At 31.6% G+C, this 20,019-nt stretch overlaps 2 protein-coding genes across 4 annotated transcripts; both read left to right on the top strand.

The window, feature by feature from the left end:
- The first annotated feature begins 1,232 nt into the window (after positions 1-1,232).
- LOC130820904 (RNA-binding protein 1) lies at positions 1,233-8,116 on the top strand. Of its 3 annotated transcripts, none has more exons than XM_057686448.1 (10): positions 1,234-1,671; positions 2,024-2,086; positions 2,523-2,607; positions 2,744-2,815; positions 3,090-3,165; positions 3,369-3,420; positions 6,614-6,726; positions 6,828-6,897; positions 7,352-7,437; positions 7,558-8,116. In XM_057686448.1, the coding sequence occupies exons 1-10, from the start codon at positions 1,318-1,320 to the stop codon at positions 7,598-7,600; spliced, it is 1,014 nt and encodes a 337-aa protein (XP_057542431.1). In that variant the 5' UTR covers positions 1,234-1,317; the 3' UTR covers positions 7,601-8,116. The 3 variants fall into 3 exon arrangements, with proteins under 3 accessions (XP_057542433.1, XP_057542431.1, XP_057542432.1); XM_057686449.1 differs by having other exon boundaries at positions 1,235-1,671; positions 3,093-3,165; XM_057686450.1 differs by lacking the exon at positions 2,024-2,086 and having other exon boundaries at positions 1,233-1,671.
- Positions 8,117-10,700: 2,584 nt separating this feature from the next.
- LOC130820905 (ethylene-responsive transcription factor ERF010-like) lies at positions 10,701-12,989 on the top strand. The gene has a single exon (XM_057686451.1). The coding sequence runs from the start codon at positions 12,035-12,037 to the stop codon at positions 12,512-12,514; it is 480 nt and encodes a 159-aa protein (XP_057542434.1). The 5' UTR covers positions 10,701-12,034; the 3' UTR covers positions 12,515-12,989.
- Positions 12,990-20,019: the final 7,030 nt, after the last annotated feature.

The raw sequence follows: 20,019 nt of genomic DNA on the forward strand, positions 1-20,019 counted from the left end.
TATGATTTGAAATCGTGTTGCATCCATGTAAATAGGGTAGAGAAGTTTCTTAGCAATCAAAGATTATCAAAAAAAAAAAAAAAAAATTAAAATAATAAAACTCTCATCCTATTAAATTCTACCACATAATAATGATTTGCTAATTTTATAAATAGCTGTTATTTACTAAGACTTCCTTCTCCTCACCTCAGTCCTTAATTTCTAATGTTTCTATTTGCTAATCAAATATTACCCGCTGACCTATGACTGTCAAAAATTCTACCCTCTGATTTCTTATAAATATTTCCGTAGCTAATTAATACTTGAATATTTTCAAATTAGTTAAAAGTTAATATTTAGAAGTATACCACAAATTATTATATTTTGCCACAATAAATTCCAGTACATTAAAATGCTCCAAATAAAGTTTACAAGTACAAACATATTTAGTAAACACGGGTACCCAGTGTTTTGACCCGATAAATTTGGGTATCAGATAATCGAGTATCCAGATATATCAGGTCTGAACATAAATCGTTCGATAAACTACCAGACTAGTTAGATGCCCGACTATTAGGGTACCTAGGGTCCTAAATAGTCGAATACGGTTATGATCAACTATAATGTTGATAACTTTAAATTCATGTTTCAATTATAATTTTTTTTTGTTCAATCAAATAAGAAAATATCTTTTAAAAAGTAATACTTATTTTCCAATTGAAATTTAAATCAAATAAAAAACATAATAAATTTGTCAAAGATGACTAACAATTAGCAATAGCATACTGATACTACTCTTCAGTCTCACTGAATTTGTAAAGTTTTTCTATTTGAATCTATATCAATGAATTTGCTCTATTTTAATTTTGAATATGATATCAAATCTCTTGCTTCATATATTTTATTTATTTATTTTATATGAAGTATAACTTTAATTTATTATATTTAACCCCTTAATCACCCTACCAAAAACAAATAGAGCAAAATAACCAAGACAAACGAGTACTTGGTAGCCAATGTCTATAGTCTAGATCAAAGGTGTTTAAAACAGACTCGATGATTCGATATTTACCCGACCTTGTAAGCAAATCAATTTGATCCGACTTAAAAATAAATTTACAATTTTGTAAAAGCTAATAAAAAAATCAAATTTTAAATCGACTAAAATCACCAGATATAAATTCAAACATCCGATAATCTAAATAAACAACAGATTCTAAAGGGTTCTCGTATCGGTACTTAGCCCATCGCTATTCAGTATTCAATAGGACTTGGGAGTAATACTGTATAATTCACTACACCCCTTTCATTTCTGCCCGCCGCTTTCTTTTCCCAACAATGGAGGATACTCCGTCCTACTACGGTCTTCCACCTCCTCCATCCGAAATTCATCCCTCCATTTACAACCATCAATACCTTCACCCTCCTCCCTCGCAACCTTCACCCCCACCAGTTGCACTGCATCATTCTCAATCTCACCATTTTCCTCCGCCATCTCTTCACCATCATCCTCCTTCTTTCTCTCGCCATCATCTACCACCACCGCCCTCTCAGTCTCTTGAAAATGAACTTCGCACCCTTTTTGTCGCCGGACTTCCTGAAGATGTTAAACCTCGCGAAATCTACAATCTGTTTCGTGATTTTGATGGTTATTTATCTTCTAATCTGCGCTCCCCTTCCAAAAATTCTCAGGTTCTCTTTTATTTCTTTTGTAATTTCGAATTAGGATATTTACATTCTGATTTTAGTCAACTGTTGTATGATTGCTTGTCCTAGAAATCTAAATTCTCGATGTTAATTTTTGAGAATAAACCCTAATTTTTGAATATCATACAATTTTCTTTATTTCATCTAGTATATTTATGTAATTCCTTAATCTCATAATACTCAGGAATATTAATTTATTAATGCATAATTCAATTGGAACAAGAAAAGAGACAAATTAATCTGTCAATGCTTGCATCATTGATGATTCTGCAATGATATGCATTTTCCCATACATGTTGTAAGCTTTGACATAGTCGTATTTCTTTTCTGGTTGTAGCCATTTGCTTTTGCTGTGTTCTCAGATCAACATTCTGCAGTTACTGCAATGCATGCATTGAATGTAAGTTTACTCCATTGTTTTCATTTCTGATTGAAACATTGTGCATAGAAGTATTCTTTTGATCTTCTTGATCGATATATCAGCTTGGAGGAGAACGTTTCTTGATACAGAAAGATAAGTGCTTTACTGCTTTTCGTATGTCATCGTCTCTGCAGCTCGAATTAGTAAATCATAATTCATAAGTCATTTAGTTGAGCAATGTTCTTTCCTAGAATATACTACAGATTGAAGAACAACAATTATCACCAGCAAAATCTATTGAGAACTAACATAATTTAAGAAATCCAATGTGAAACCGTGAAGAAAGATGGTACCATTGTGAATGCATGTGTAGACATTAGATATCATTTTTAGTAATATGCGAATTGCAATTGATTACTTTCGTCGAGTAAACTATTGTCAATTTGAGAGCCCATTTTCTTATTGCTTGTGTTAGGGCATGGTGTTCGATCTAGAAAAAGGCTCAACCTTATACATTGATCTTGCAAAGTCTAATTCACGATCGAAACGTCAGAGGGCAGGTTGGTGATGGTTAACACCCTATTGTTTTTTTTTTTCGTTTGCCCGATATTTGGCTTCTACCTTCTGATGGAGAATATTCTGTTTTTGGTAAACTGCTTGAATGAAATAATGTTGATTGTTTGGTTTGTTGATTAGATGATGAAGGGCCGACTTTTGATAAAAAGCATAAGGGATCTCCTGCTTTTTCAAGAGGCAGTATTGAGTTAGGTAAGATGGTTATTTGAAACACTTTGGGTGAATTATCTGTCCTTACATAATGGTCTTTGAGTTAGTGGACAGGTCCCTTGATATTAAACTAATTGCACTGAGTCTGGCATCTATGTTTGAAGGAGAATTATATTTGTACAAAGTCGTTTCTGCTACTTTTTTTGTATTTTTATTTCACAATTCCTGTTTGTCTTTACACAATACAAGATAGTCACCTGAGGGCACTACCATCTTCAAACTCACTTTGCACATGTTTTTCACATTTGGGCACTAGCAGGTTCTGGCAGCGTTCACATTCCTGGAATGGGTAATTCTGCTTACAACACGATTGGTTATCCATCTGCACAAAGGTCATTTGCACTACTGCACATCTCTCTTGGATCCAAACAGTTCTGTCTTAATACATTTGCGTTGCTTGTCTTTGTAATCTCTCTTAATTAGGAAATTTAAAATTTCTTAAATTATTTAATATCTTGAGTGTCTTGATTATTGTTGTTGGGTGAACTTTTGATTCTTTGATTGTCTGACATTTTTTACATATTTTTGCATGTAGTCATTGGAGCTATAATAGCAGAGGCATCAGTGAACGGAATATTTCTAAATCTGTAAGTCTTATTTGTTGATGCTTTAGATGTGAATTTTAGGGAAAAATTTTTCATCCGAGTCATTTGAATAAAAAGGAATTTAGGTCATCAAAACAATTTTGAGGTTCAACACAATCAATCATCAAAATTTTTTGATATATGGAAAGTTCTCACTTGTGAATCAAGCAACAAAACTTTCATAAACTCTGGGTTATTCTTGGTCAGTGAGCTCATGTGTACTTATTGAGCATAAAAGATTTTGAAAAGCACTTAAGAGAAAATTCCGCATAGCTTGTTGCGTAAAAAACAATGTGGTCCCGTGTTCATGGCTGGTGCCGGTGATTGGTAATGGTGTAGAGAAATGAGGGGATATTGTTATTTTTAATTGTATTTTAGTTTTTCAAAATTTGCTTGCCATGTTAGATAATAGATACTTTATCCAATTTACAATGGCAATGTTTTTAATGTTTCTTTCTATTATGTGAATTTATGGTGATGGAGGATTTGTTTCAGAAGTATAGAAGATAGTTTTTCCCAAACCCTAAAAGGAAGCCACCTAGCATTAGGATGCTGTATGGACGTTGGGTTCTTGGAATAATATGATTATTTTCGATGATGATCATACATCCAAATTTCAAATCATAGAAAGCTTGTTAATTAGTGCCTAGTATATGTATGGAAATTGGAAGATGAGGATGTCAGAAGGGGAAAGCTGAATAAGAACTTGGGGTCGGGAGCTTAGTTAAGCAATTCACCCTTTGACTCGTGCTTCTTAACCAACTATCGCTTTTTCTTTTTGTCCGAAGCGGGGAACTAAAATATTGGAAGAACCTACGACAATAATTCTTCACTTACTCGATGGGCTCAAATTCTTATGTTGGAATTTCTCCATGATTAGAGGAGAAGGTACAAACTGAATAGTTACATTGTATTTGCTATAGTAGGAATCTACGTTACTCGGACTCTTCATTTTGCTTCACATGTCAGTATCCGACACTTAGACACTTCATTTTAGGCGTAAATGTGAATATATAGATATATCCGACACTTGGACACCTAACAGTATCCTATATCAGTATATGAGTCCAAGTTACATAGGTAGGGACTTCCCAGATTATGTAGAAACTATTTCTAGAAAAGTGCATTTAAGAAACACAAGTTCTTTTTGAGATGTTTGGCTAGACATAACTTGAACTTCTGAAATTCACGAGTCATGACGTTTTTCGTCTTTTTTCTTCAACCAAACAAGCAAAAAAGAACATGCAAAACCAAGTCTTGGAAGTGTATTGAGTTGGGTCACAACTCCCAACTCCCTAGGATTCCACTTGTAATACTTTTATAGTTACTTAGATGATGCTTGTAATACTCTATACAATACTTCTATGATATAGGTTGGGCAAGAAACCATATCTATTTATGCTTCCATTTTAAGATAAATTCTTTAGATAGGGGATTTTTCATTTGCTAGTTCGTTTCTTGGCTCTACAGTCATGGCCACTATCGGTTCCGATTCTTGTTCGTTTCTTGGCTCTACAATCATAACCACTATCAATTCCAATTTTAACACAAGAGAACTTGAGTCGTATCAGTACTGGTAGATATCGGTTTTGGTATTGTTTACTTAAATCCTAGGGGACCAGAACTTGTTGACCGGTTCAGAGGCGCGGTGGTTTCATGAATTAGTTAAACCACTCGTTCACTCCTTTTCCCTTTTTTATTTTTTACTCAAATATGAATATGAAAAACAATAAATAATTAATGATATTAATCGATACAAAAACAATTTAAAATAATAAATTATTCAAAAACTATATAAAGTAATACCTTTTTATACATCCAAAAATGAGAGGACAAACATGAACCTGGTGTTCAGAATAATTATTAAGCTGTCTACATATTCTGAAGTAAATCAAAGTTCTTGTCATACCTTTTAATTGTAGTCGTTGGCTGTTTTCCTCCCTCATCTTTGCAATTGTCATCATCTTTTTTGGTCCTTCCTTTCGATGCATCAGACCTATCCATTAGCATCCATGGCTGAAACTCTTGTTCTTAAGTTCTTGTATTCTTCTATTAGTTTGATTCCAATCTCTTTTGCAAACACGTACTTGGAAAGTATGTGGAGCAAAGACGAGATCTCTTTTTTTCAAGCACGGTATAAAATTCAAATTAGGTAATACTCCCACATTTTCACCTTTAATATCCAATTGATGACCACAACATTCATATAGCAGTAATAAATTAGGTATAAGTGTATAACCAACATTATTTCTCTTATAGTTCCTTAAAAAAAAAGAAAAAATGTAAGGCCAAGCCCAAGACAACTTTTTTGCTGCCGAAAGGATGATTGTATAAGTACCTACTATAATAGGGCGAAGAAGGATACGAGTGATAAAGAAACAAAAAGCAGAATTTGACCCGTCAATTGATAATATCTTAATTGGTAAATAAAATCAAGAAATTAACAAATGTCGAAACAAAATTGGTCTTAACATGTTGACCAAAATACCAGAGTAGAAACAAAATACAAAAACCATTTTGAAGCTTGCAAGGATGTCATAGTGCATTTGATGATAGGGTTGATGTGAGAGGAGAGTAAGAGAGACTTTGAGGTTATCAAGAGAAAGATATAATACAAAGAGGAAGGATCCTTGTTGTTGCTGACTTTACCATGACTTACCGTACACCATATAATCATCCCCATATTGGTTGATTCATCCATAAAGAGGTGAGAAAATGAAAGTGAATTGCCGTTATATTATCTTCTTGGCCAGAATTCTGGCCGAAAGGTGCCTCTTAAAAAAATATCTTTTGAAAAAACACCTTACATAAATAAAGATGCGTCGTCATAAATATAAGGTACGAAATGTACTTTTGGTCAGAAAACCTGTAGCTAAATAGATCACTAGTTCTGGATGCATCAGAACTGGTGAAACCTGTTCCAACATTATTGATGAATGAGAAGTGTGTCTTAGAGATCACGTTATGATTTCATACTTCAATAACATTGTTGATGTGTTGTTTAAGCTTGAGAGGATTTCTGATTTATATACTTGATGTGTGTCACCTGAAATGTGATTTCATCCTTCACGCCTTTGTGTTTTTTTGCCTTTGTCCTTATTCAAAAGCTCTTGTTCTTTTTTTTTTGTTTAATTTGATTAAATTTTTCCCCAAGCTGTCTGAAAGTTCTGACATTGTTTCTTTTTTGGTTGTGCAGAGTCACAGTTCAGCTTCTCATGCTTCACAAGAGAACCCTCCATGTCCGACACTTTTTGTAGCAAAGTTAGCCCCTAATTGTTCAGAGAAAGAGCTAACAGAAGTTTTTTTAAGGTCTGTATTGTATAGTATGCTTCTTCTCCCTGCCTTTCTTTTTAGTGTTATTTCTGTTGTTTAAGCAAGATTGTAAATATGTGCTTGCAAATCACTTACAGATGTCGAGGATTCTTAAAGCTGAAGATTCAAAGCACATATGGGCCTCCTGTTGCATTTGTTGACTTCCGGGTACTTATATTTTCTGTTTTGTTTGTACTTTCCCTTATTTACTGGTTGTATTCTGGTATTACTGTATGTGGTGGCTATAAAGGCATTGTATTTGTACCAAGTTATGCTTATCTTATCTGTCGGTTAGTAGTACAAATATGCAAATAATATGCGTCTACATGAGGTGTTTGTTTTCATGATTAAGTGCTGAACTGGAATAATTCTAGGGTTTAGAATATAGCTGTTACAGCCCTCGAGTTCAGAAAATTCTTGTTACTTGGCAGACCTGTATGTTTTATTTGCTGCCTTAGGCTTGGCTCCTTCTCAAAAATAAGGTCGTCTTTAGTAGTTTATTGGCCTCCTATAGTCATGATTGGTAGGAAATAATGTTTTACGCCCTATGTACATTGCTGCTGTAGAAGGCGTCTTGTTGCTCAAAGCCTGTATCTTACTGGGGTAAGTTCATTTGCCACAGGATACTGCCTGTTCAACCGAGGCTTTGAATCAACTGCAAGGCACGGTTTTAGTCTCATCTCCACATGGTGAAGGCTTGCGATTGGAGTATCCTTTTGTTCCCGATTTTATTCTGTCTTTGCTCTTGATTGTTCATATATATTCACAACTCACAAGTGTTTTGACGTATTTTATTTCTCCGCGTATTGTCTGCTTAACTGAAGTCAGATATGCTAAATCAAGGATGGGGAAGCAAAGAAAGCACAAGTAGCTCGAAGTTGAATCAAACTTGGGTGGTGGAAACGTTTGAAAGATCTCCTATTGTAAAACTATACTTTCTTTTGAAATATAGGATTCATAATTTATTCTCAAGATTTTGTGTCCATGAGCTATATGTGGCAAAGTTAAAATCTCTTGTGTTAGCTACAGGATGGAAAATGGTACTTGTAAAGAATAATCGTCGTCCTTGTTTTACTTGAGTTTGGTCCAGCAAACGAAAAAAAGCTCTTGCAATGAAGAGAGAGTATGGTATACCTTTGTAGTTTGGTTGATGAAAGGAGAAAATACTCGTGTGGAGGGTGTGTTTGGATGGAAGAAAATGAAGGAAAAAGAAGGGATTAAGGAAAGGTATTGGAGGGATGAGTGATCTCTTGTAATAATAAAATAGGAGGGAAGAGATTTGGAGGGGAGAAATTTGGAGGGATTGAATAGATTTTTTTTGTTAAGATATTAATCTGTTCAGAGTTGAAAAAATATGAAGGGAAGTTCTCATTTCCCTTTCTTTTCCTTCTCTTTCCTCCTAAACGAATAAGAGTTACTTCCCTTGTCTCCCTTTCCTTTCTATCCCTTCATTTTCTTTTTGATGGTTTTAAAGTTTTTATCCAAATATAATGTTGATGTTTTAACATTGTTAATGTACTTTAGTTTAGAGATTTGATTTCTTATCACTTACCGAAAAAATTAAAGAAATTTTTATTTTTTTTAATTTTAAACATCATAATTATTGGATTTTAACCCTAATTTGGTTGTAAATATATGGAGTATTAGCAAGAAATTGTTATTAAGTAGCTATACTTTAGCTCGGTGAATTTGTAATACTATAAAGTATAATTTGCTATTTGGCATAGGCGGAAGGAGGGTGTCGCAAAAGTGGGCCATGACCATCCCTTAATTTTTTTTGTAAAAAGTATTCTTTAAAAAAAAATTTAAAAAGTATTTAGTATTATTGTATTATTTGATTTTTTTAAATATTATAGATCAATGATTTTTAAATTATATTTTATTCTTTATTTATAGGTTAAAACACAGTTAAATGAAATCTTGTTTAATTCGTTTCGATATAAATTCTATTAACATTAACATTTTATAATATTTATCTAAACACAATAATATATTTAAGATTAAATATTGCAATGGTAAACGTGTAAACATCAAATAGGAGTAGTAAATAGAAAGGAGTATATATCATGTAGAGTACAAGCTACAACGTATGATGTTGGTGTAGAAGACTAGAAGGGGATGGGCATATCTCGGGCCCTAAGGGTCTAGATTCGACCTTAATTTAAGGGTTTGGATCTACTTATTTTTGGGTCCTATAGATTCTGGTCGGATCTGGATTCATGACCTTAGGGTTTGAGTTCGGGTCCAATTCCACATGTTAGAGACTTAGATTCGATCCATAGACTCATTTTCATATTTTTTTAAAAATTATATATTAGCTATCATATGTATTTGATTGTTTGACTTATTTGTTATAATTCTGAATATTACGGGCTTTTGAACTTTGTTGGTTCGAGTAATTTGATATGTGATCATTGTATCTATACTTTAAAAGTTAAAAGACTTTATAAATATTTCTTTATAAGAACTTGAACGTTGGAATTTCATATATTTATTGTTAATTAGTATAAAGTATTAGAAGATCCTTGTTAGTCGAAATGTTTAAATAAATTTATACGAAAGGTCGAAAATTGTATAATATATTTTTAAAAAAATTCAGAAAAAATTATTTTTGGACTCAAATCCAGACCCTAGAACCAACAGATGCTAAGGGTCTGAGTCCGGATCTAAATTTTTTAGACCCTATAAATATAAGTCTGGATATGGGCCCAATATAAAAAAAATTAAAATCTGAATCTGTATCTAGCATAACCTAACCCAAATATGAGTATCTGACCCATGATCCTTATAGAAGAGTGATGAATTACCTTTCCCATTGTACTTTTAAACATGTTTTATGCATATTCTTAAATTAAATCTTATAGTCAACAATTGTTTTAATTTAAGATCACATTGCTATTGAATTCATCAAAAGTTATTTTACTTGTTTTAGTAAACAAAAAAATTGTGAAGATGAGATGAAGCATGATATATGTTTGTAGCAATGTTGCAAACTCTTAATAGATAAACTGAAGGATAGCAAACTAAGTATTAAATATAATAATACTTAAAAGACAAATGATAAAATATATTATATACCGTAATATAGCAATATTTATCTATCTATTATCAGTCCAAAGAAAAAAAAAATCTATTTATTATCCATCGAGGAACCAGCCACCGACCTACCTTGTTCCGCCTCTTAGACACATCATACTATATATATTACAACATAACACACTATATAGTCTCGTACTCTTTAAAATTGCTACATTTTCTCTTACAATATATTAAGATTATTAACGATCTTAAAGAGACATAAAGAAGATAGTAAAATAAGAAATGAGTAAAAACGAAAACCAATTAAAAGAAGCAAAAAACTTTATAAAACATCGTTAATCATTCACCTTAATAATATATAATCTCCTTTTTTTTTTAAAAATAATTTTCCTACCCTTTTTTTATAGCTAAAATTCGTGAAACTATATTATAGCTATATAGTGGAAACAATAAATAGTAATCAACTTATAGCTAAGACCTCTTACAAATTACTCCTTTGATGATCTTTCTTTTTGACAAGCAACTCAATTGGACCTTTAAAATAGAGCATGGTTTATAATTATGTAAAAAATTAATATAAATATAAGATTCGATTGAAATCGACTTGAAAGACATAGCTCGTAATCGATCCAATCAACGGATCAACACCTCTAAATTTAGAAGTATATAAGATCTACCACTCTCTTCGTTCCTTTTTATTTAGAAGTATATTTTTTTCTTCACACTTTTCAAAGAAAATTTTGAGCCTTAATATCTTTTAAGTACGCATCATAAAAAATTATAAAAATTATATATTAAAAAACTTTGCATCAAAACAAATTTAACATAGCTCAAATGAATATATTTTATCATAAACCGGTACTTCAAAAACCAAATTAATTTTGCTTTTCTAAAATAGACAAATAAAATAAAACGAAGAAAGTACTACTTATGTATTTACACTAATTAAAAAAAAAAAAAAAACCTCATAATTAAGAAAATGGATTAAAACAAAGAATAATTGCAAAATTCCCACCCACCATCCATAATCAACATGGCAAACAAAGGACACCCATGACCCACCACGCCCGTGACTGCACAAAAACACAATTCAGATATTTGTTTAACATTAATATTAAATTTGACCTTTCAAAAATTAAAAATTTACTCCTATCTTCTAAATTATAATCTCTATATTATATTTATCTCACTCTAGTAAAATCTTATCCTTTCTTTTAAATTTATTATTAAATTTTTTTCCCCAACAAATTAAAAAAAACAGATAAAATATTATTTATAAATAAAAAAGGAAATCAAACGCAGCCTTTTAAGGCAAGTTGCAAGAAAAATAGATAAGTTTATGAGCAGGTAGTCCATAATACACAATTTGAAGTCAGGAAAAAGACTTGCTAAAAACCTAATCAAACTCTTCCTTTTTGTGGACATGCCATCCATTAATATCCCACAATTTATATCTATCCTTATTCCTACTTCACCCATGTCGGTGATATCTTATTATTATTATTCAAATTATCTAGATATTATATCTCGCTCATAAAATTTATAGTTAAAATCTAGTCGCTTATAAAATTTAATTAGAATCTATTGAGGAAATTTTGTAAAATGCTGGACCACATAGAAAGTCATAGAGAGATTACGATCAATGAGACCGTCTACTTAAAATAACCGGATGAAAAACACATAAAAGAAAACATAACGAGTCGCAAGATACTCTCGTGATGAGATTGACCTGTATTTTTCATTTTAGTTTATTCTATTAATTTTATATATTTTTGAGAATAGTTTCATCGTAAATTCTTGTGTAAGACAATTTCACTATGAGACAGTTCATATATGGACTGAATAACCTAATGAGCTTCTTTTTTTAAGCTTATTTCACCGAAAAATAGTCTTTCAGAAGAATAATTCTAATTTTATTTTTATTTTTTAATTTTATCAACATATTTATTATCCTTCATCTTAAATTTTTGATCAATTAATTTTATCATTCACTTATATATTTTTTTATGTCTTATACCCAAACTAATTAATTTTAAATATTTCTCTCTCCTTAGAAAAACAATAACCACCTCTTAGCTTTTAGGTATATAATATAAAAAAACTAAACCTAAATTTATTTTCTCCTCCAGTCCCAATTCACAAACAAACCCCATAAACCATACTCTAATCCTTCTTTTTTCTCTCTCTTTCCCAGAAATCCCAATTCCCCTAATTCAATTTCCACAAGACAAAAAAACAATAGCAAATTCCATCAAGGAATCTGAGCATGGAAAGAGGATCAACGAAGAAGAGAGATAGAGCAGAGAAGCCGTACAAAGGGATTAGGATGAGAAAATGGGGAAAATGGGTTGCGGAGATTCGAGAGCCGAATAAACGCTCTAGGATTTGGTTAGGTTCTTATTCAACCCCTGTTGCTGCTGCTCGGGCGTATGATACGGCCGTCTACTATCTTCGTGGTCCGTCCGCTCGCCTTAATTTTCCGGATTTACTCATCGGTGACTGTCGATTAAGTGATCTTTCTGCTGCTTCTATTCGGAAGAAGGCCATTGAAGTTGGTGCTAGGGTTGATGCGCTTCAAACTACTTTTCAGCCGCCGCCGACCACTAATACAAATACTAATACTACTAATGGTAAGGTATCCGAACCTAAATTCGAACCCGAAGATGCTGGAAACAATACTGGATTTGTTGATGAAAAACCTGATTTGAATAAAGTACCTGAAGATTCAGATGAATGGGAAGATTGATGGTAAGAGATAGAATCAACAGTTTTCTTTCTCTCTTTTTTTTTTTTTCCATTTTTTTAGTTTTTTAGGATAAAGTAGGCCGAGAAAAACGCCATTTGAGGGCTACGATTATACATGCTTCGATTAAGACGAGATAAAACTCGGGAGGATGGGATGTCGATGGCTGCCAATTGAGGAGAAAGAAAGTATTTGGGAAATTCCACTTCTATGATTGTGCAAGTTTTCGTGTGGGTCAGTTTACAAATCCACTCTTTTATTTTTATTTTTTTTAGTTTATCCCTATTATTTTCTCTTTTGTTGGAAATTGGCAAAGGAAAATTTGGGATGTAAGTGTAAAATATTGTAAATACACTTGTGTGTTTTTAGTTCAATTTTAATTAGCTACGAATTCTATTTATCTATTTTTGTAGAGGGACTCAATATTTTAGAATTGTATATTATGAAATTACCTTAAATGAGTATTTGTGTTTATCAATAGTTGTATGCGTTAAATTAGGTCGGATTTATTGGGAATGCCAGCAATTATCGGAAAAGACACGAGGTGCACACACTTCATAAACAAACCAAAGAGATATATACCATTTAAAACCATATGATAATGTGAAGAAAGATTCCAATAACTTATAAAGTGCACATCATTTTCAAGTTGTTGATGTGGGATAACTCATTCCAACAGTATGAATCGGTTTTAAGATTGTATCGTATCGTATTAGATGTATCGTAAAGGGGTAAAAACCTACATTTTAGGTCATTTCAAGCGATATTGTACGATTTTATTACTTTGTCTTTTAGTGCAATCTAAAAGGTAGCCTTATTTTTGCACCCTAATAATGTTAGAAAAATTTTACCGGTGACCTTAAGTTTTTTACTTTTCCACAAATATTTTTTTTTAATTTACGTGTTAATTTTGAGCTTTTATATTTTTTATATGATAGAGAAAATGTGAAGCTTTTCATTAAATTAAATACTTATTTCGAATGAATTTTTAAAAATATGATTAACTAGGGTCGATCATTTTTTTTGTTTTTTTTTTTAAATTGTTATTACAGATTGATCTTGAAATATTTGAGACCACTGTAGACGGTTGTGTAAGTGTTTTAGTGGTTTTCTCAACATATGTGTATGCATTTGCAGGATTTGTGGACTAAAGGAGTTTTTTTTTTCGTATATTTTATATTTAAAATATAAAATAATGAAGAAGTAGGAAAAAAATATAGAGTAATGAGTTAATTTGTTAAGAAAGTCAAGAGGTTGTGCCGAGTATTTGATAAATTTGTAAAAAGTCATCCCAAAGTAAATGAGTAGTACCTACTTTTTCTCTAAAATATTCAGAGTTTTGTGCGCTTCTGAAAATATACCTTGAACCTATGTGCAACTATAAACATGGTGGGACTCGGGATGGTGGGGCGTTTGACAATTACCCTATGTCTTAATTCATTTGCACATAATTACTTGTGTTTCATAATACTTGTATTATTTTAATTTAAGAAAATGATTGGTCAATCGTAATGAAAAAAGTATTATAAAATAGATAAAAAAGAAAAATATAGCAGGTATTATGTAATACTAGTAGATGAAAAAGAAAATGTAGCAAAAATTATAAAACGGAAGAAGTATTATTTTTGCTTGTCATATTTACTTTGCACCTTTCCATATTGATCATTACTATTTTCTTTTAATCTTTATATATTCATTAACAAATTCATTCATTTGTTTCATTTAATCCATTCATTCAGGTGATATTTTAATAGTTTATTTTTTTTATTTTTTCGTTATCATAAAATTGCATTATTAATTTGTCCTTTCAAAAAATTATTAATTTGTAATTAAAGAATTAGACAAAATACAAGCAAGTTAAATAAATAAGTTGTTAAAATGGAAAATAAGTATGCCTTAGTTGGAATAAATATTACTCCCTACGTTTTTTATGTTTTTTCCACCTTACTATAACGGGTAGTTTCATATGTTTGTCCACTTTGCTATACTTTTCATTTTTGGAAATCTTTTTTGCCCATTTTTACCCCTTAAAAAATCCCCCTTTCCCCTTATGTACACTGGTTAAATGCTTTGGATTCTTAAATTTGTTTTGGGCGTTATGTCTCTTATTATTACCCCTGATTACTTTCCCTTTCTCCCTCCCATTTTACACATTTCTCTCTCGCTCTCTCTCCTCAGAAAACCATTTTTATGGCTTCTTTAGCTCTCTTCCCCCTGTTTCTTGATCATTTTAGTTCGTTTTAACTGAATTAAAATACAGATCAGTTTATTCTTAACATTTTGAGGTTCGTTTTGTGATTTTTGGCAAAGTTTGGAATTTGCATCCCCCCTGTTTTGAGGTTCCTTCATATGCCATTAAAATTTTCTTAAAGCTTTATTTTATTGAGATGGAGAAAAATAAATCTAAGAGTGATTATACAATCCCTTCGTATCTTTATGATGGTTTCTGTGAGTATGGCGAATTTTGTTCTTGTTCCTTTCATGGTCGTTCACATTCATACTCAAATGAAATTTTAAGGTGGTCCAAAAAGGATCTCGAGGCATATCAGATGTCCCTTGAAGATGATGCTACATCTACTTAACATGAACCTCTACCTTCTTCTCCTTCTGTTGAAAAAGAACCACCACCAACAATTATTGAATAGTTGTTTGACTTTCCATCTAAATTAAATCCTTTAAGTTCACCAAATGTAAAAGAAGATCAACTCGATTTGGTTGTCCCTGACTGTAACGGCCCGTTTCAAGTGACCCGGGCAATCATATGAAAACATGATCCCGGTTCACATAGCAGACACTAAAGAACCACCTCTACTTGGATCGTCAACGTTCCATCGATAAAGGAATATAACTAAGACAGAAAACAGACTCAAGCGAAAAGAAATAAAACAAGTCAGCAGAAGTCTGTTACATACAACTCGAGAGCCTAAAGGCCTCTAAACCAACTAATTGAAAATAGCGGAAGCGAAAAGAAAACTACACAATCGCCTGGTACTTAAATACAGAATTCCATTCTACTCATAATCTAATTCAAAAGATAAAAGCATAGTCTTGATAATTACGGGTTCTAAACCGAGATCTCACTCCAGGCCCCACCTGCAATCAACCTACTAGTCGTCGTAAGACAACACATAGTAGGTTCCAAAGAAACAAACCAATACACGTCAGAGACATCATACAATTATCAATCAGGTTGAAAACAAGCAAAATGTTCATCCTAGCATGCATAGGCTCTAATACATTTATTATTAATAAAACCAAACTTGTAACGTTGCCCGTCCTATTCGGGTCGTTCAAGTATAAACCATTCATCATTAGATAATTCCAACTTGTAACGTTGCCCGTCCTGTTCGGGTCGTTCAAGTACAAATTCAAATATTTTTGGAGGAATACACTTGGGAGAGCTAATCTCAAGGCAACCACCGACCTAAGATGTTGCACGGTCGTCAAAGGCTAAAGTATCAATACCCCCATGGTGACTATAATGATCCAAAACTTCCATGGGAACAATAATTATAATAATCCAAACCAATACGTTAACCCCTTTGGGTAACATAATCCAACCAAACGTCAACCCCTTTGGGTGACAATACATAAATTCTCAATTTCCAATTAATTCCTTTCAAATTATTTGAGGTGTCTAATCCTTATGTGATTTACAAAGCCTCGATTAGAAATGAAACAACACTACTTGCACAACCACATAAACAGTATGGTCTAAGCGTGTACCTTTAAGCGCTGCAACAACAAAGTTCAAGCACGACAGAAATTTCGCCCTCTTATGAATCGAGGTCCTAAATAACTCACACACACAAAACGATCACGTATTAGGACGTGTTTACACATTTAATCCACTCCATACGCCAAAATATCACTAAGACTAGATAATTTTTAATTGTTTACATCCAATTCCCAAAGGTTCCAAATTTCACATTCTGACCAGAAACTTTAAGGGCCATTTCGGACAAATTAGAAAATTCAAACGAAAAATTCGACTTTGCCATCGCGTTCGGAACGCGTCAATTACCTTGGGTCCCAATTTTCGTAATTTCTAACATCCATTTACTATTTTTAATTATTTTAAGCGTTTAACGAGTTTTTAACGCAACGGTGCACAAACAACGGAAAACAACTAACGTTTCCGGGTCGGCACCTTTAACGAGGCAGATTAGCTGCTGCCCGAATACATATACATATATTTTTTTTATTCATCATTATTATTATTTTATATATACATCATCACCCCCTTTTCTTTTAAATCTCATGACCAAAATAATTCTAGCAAGATCACATCCACAAAATCTTTCAAGAGACTTGAAATTTCATAAATTATGATAACTAAATTAAATACTTAATTCTCTTAACAAATTAAATTTTGTAGAGAATTATAAAACCAAATCACCCTTTAAAAAAAAAAAGAATCAAGACACACATATATATAAATATAACACAATCCTTATAACAAATCAAATTTTGCCATAGGATTATTAAACCCTTGGATGACTACATAACTTAATCCATACCAACTTAATTTCTACTAACAAATTGAAATTTAGTTAGAGAAATTTAAACCATAAAAGAAATTTATTTGAATATCAACAAAACTCAATTCTTATAACAAATTTAAACTTTGTTAAAGAATATAAATCAAGAATATAACTTAATCCTTTTAACAAGATTAAGGTTTATTAAAGGATTGTTAAAGAAAATTACATAAAAATATACTCAATCCTCCCCAAAGTCATAGGATATCATCATACATAAAATATAATTCATCTTAGAAAACCTTGTATATAAAATCTACAATTAGCAATTCTATTAAACTTATCCCTTTGATCAAAAGGTTGAATGACAAAAACAAGAGAACAATTTTTTTTTTGTTTGTGAATGCCGAAAGCAAGGCACAAGGAAGAGAAAGAATTTTTCTGATTTTTTTTTCTTTGTTCACTTGAGGTTTTGAAATGTGAGGAATACAAATGATGTTTAGGATTAATAGGGAAATTAAGGACCAACCTAATTAATCCTAATTACACCATTATGAGAGGAGTTACAAGACTCCTCCCTTACCCTCCAAAACCAGCAGCCCCTCTACCTCCCTTCCATTATAATTTTTTTAAAAATTAATATAAGTAATTATTATACTTTTGTTAAAACCGCAAAGAAACGTTACGCAATAACATCGTACGCGATAAAACTTGTTACTGTTAAAATTAAACTTACTTTATTTCTTGTAATTAACTATATAAAATAGTATAATTTAATATTACTTATTTATTTTATTTTGTTATACTTTATTTTATTATATTTTACTTATTTCTAAACCCGATAAATTACGGGGTGTTACACTGACACTCATGAAGATGTTATTGCTTCTAGGGTTAAAACAAACCCTAAAAAACGTATCTAATGTTTGTAAGGTTGTTCTGATTTTCGTTTTTTTTAGAATTACACTTGACATTTTGGTGTTGGTTTTTGTTTTCATATTTGCTGTTGGTTTATGTTGATCTTCTATTTATGTTTTCTGAAATGTGTTGATGTTTTGTTCTTCTGGTTTATGTTTTCAGAAATTTCTTGATGTTTATTTTCGTATATGCCCCTGTGATGTCAATTTTGTTGAGGATTATTGACCTCTAATTTCAGAAAAAAATAACTTTAATTACTTGGTTGAGTAGCATTTGTTGAACCTAAACATGAACAATTATAATCTGAGAGGATTCAGGGGGCTTTTTTTTCTGAAATAATGTAAAATAATGAAGTGACTTAGCAAAAACATGAACTTTAATCATTAATATGGATTGTGGTTGACACTTTGTTGCTCCTAAGTTTTTAATGTCACATTTTTAATGATGATCTAAACAAAAATAAACTGAGGGGCTGTGAAGTTTATCATCCTTAAGTTTCTTCAATTGCTTCATCATATGCTTCATGAATGATCTGTGAAGTTTGTGCAGCATCCTCATTCTCTGTTAGTGTTTGTGTTTGTTGTTGATCTCTGTTTGGGTTAGGAAAAACAACAACTTCTCTAACCAATTTTGTTTGTATTCTTACTTGTATCTTTAACCTATCATTGTCTTCTTGTACTTTCTTTCCAAAGTGTGGTTGAATATAGTCATTGCACCTCTTAACCTTTAGAATCTCAAGTATTTTTGGTGGTACCACCACTCTTTTTCTTCCACAATTTTTGTACTTTGATTCTACAACGTATGGCTTGTTTGCTTCTTTGGTTTGAATTGCTCGCTTCTATAAATTTCTTATGTATCTATGATGACAACCTTACTTTGAGCAATTCGTTTGAATGTAACATGAGGAAGTGAGTCTCTAACTTTAAGTGACAGCATTTTTCTTGAAAAATAAGATGCCTTAACTCATTGCTAAGCCTTGGCTTATGATGATCTGTTTGATGTGCTTGCTGTTCCTCCATGTTTTGTAGTTTTTATTCTGATTATGAACTTGACTTTAGATCGTATGCATTTGATCCAAAGTACCAAGCACCCTATTCCTCATCTTTATTTCCTAAAGCCATTAAAAGGCAATGATGCACTGAAGTTATGGATTGTTTTAGTTGATAACTTATGCACCGATGGTACTGTGCTGGTTCAGCTTTGTTTTAATGGTGTTTTTGGTTCAGAAATTGAAGTTGGTGATCCTAATTTCTTATGGAACAACATTTTATATACTCCCCAAACAGAATTTAGAAGGTATTTTTGATGATTATCCATGTAATCTATGATTAGCTAGATTTAATGTATTAATCCATGTAGTCCTAAATTGCCCAATGCAATTGTAAGTTTGTAGATTAGTAGGCTGATCTTCAATTTGGTTTTTTTTTTTTTTTTAGTTTTTTTCCTTCTTTTTTTAGAATACCCACCAAAACTCTCCTAATTTGGAATGTTTAGTGGGTTTGTTACTCAATCAATATTGTACGGTTCTCTCTCATTCAATTTAATGCAATTATTTCTTTTAGTTTATGTTTTGTTTCATTTTAATTTTCTCTCTCATACTTCCAATACAATTATTATTTTACACTACTATCTAATTAAAATAATACCCACCACAATACAGGATTCTGTTTTTCTTAGTAAGTGTGAAAAATCCAAAGTGAAAAGACATAAAAGAACAAACGGAGTAATTTTCTTAGTATGTTTTGATCAGTTTGATTTTCAGTTAGTATTTTCCTTTATTCAACCCGCATGTACATATTAAGTGGAACAAAATAATATAGAAAACCATCTCAAAAAAAAATAATATAGAAAACAGGCCTAATTTTACAGGGGCAAATTAAAGGGACATAAGTCATTTGTTAAAAGTTAATCATAAAAATTAATTATTGTTTGTTACTCCTACTTTTTATTAGAAAAGTAGTAGGTTAAACTGCTAAAAGTCAATCTTAAAGTTGCTTAGAATTTTTTTTTGACTTGACTAAATATATATACTTTCTAGCAGGGTAAATTTCATTTATCAAATATATTATTTTAAAGATTTAGTTAAATAATAACTCAAGTCAACTAAAG

Source organism: Amaranthus tricolor, chromosome 8, assembly GCF_026212465.1.
Source record: "Amaranthus tricolor cultivar Red isolate AtriRed21 chromosome 8, ASM2621246v1, whole genome shotgun sequence".
NCBI lineage: Eukaryota > Viridiplantae > Streptophyta > Magnoliopsida > Caryophyllales > Amaranthaceae > Amaranthus > Amaranthus tricolor.

Coding starts and splice junctions, on each gene's coding strand:
- LOC130820904 (XM_057686448.1), top strand. CDS start 1,318: ATGGAGGATACTCCGTCCTACTACGGTCTTCCACCTCCTCCATCCGAA. Junction 2,816..3,089: donor AAGAGGCAGTATTGAGTTAG/GTAAGATGGTTA, acceptor TTTGGGCACTAG/CAGGTTCTGGCAGCGTTCAC. Junction 3,421..6,613: donor AACGGAATATTTCTAAATCT/GTAAGTCTTATT, acceptor TTGGTTGTGCAG/AGTCACAGTTCAGCTTCTCA.
- LOC130820905 (XM_057686451.1), top strand. CDS start 12,035: ATGGAAAGAGGATCAACGAAGAAGAGAGATAGAGCAGAGAAGCCGTAC.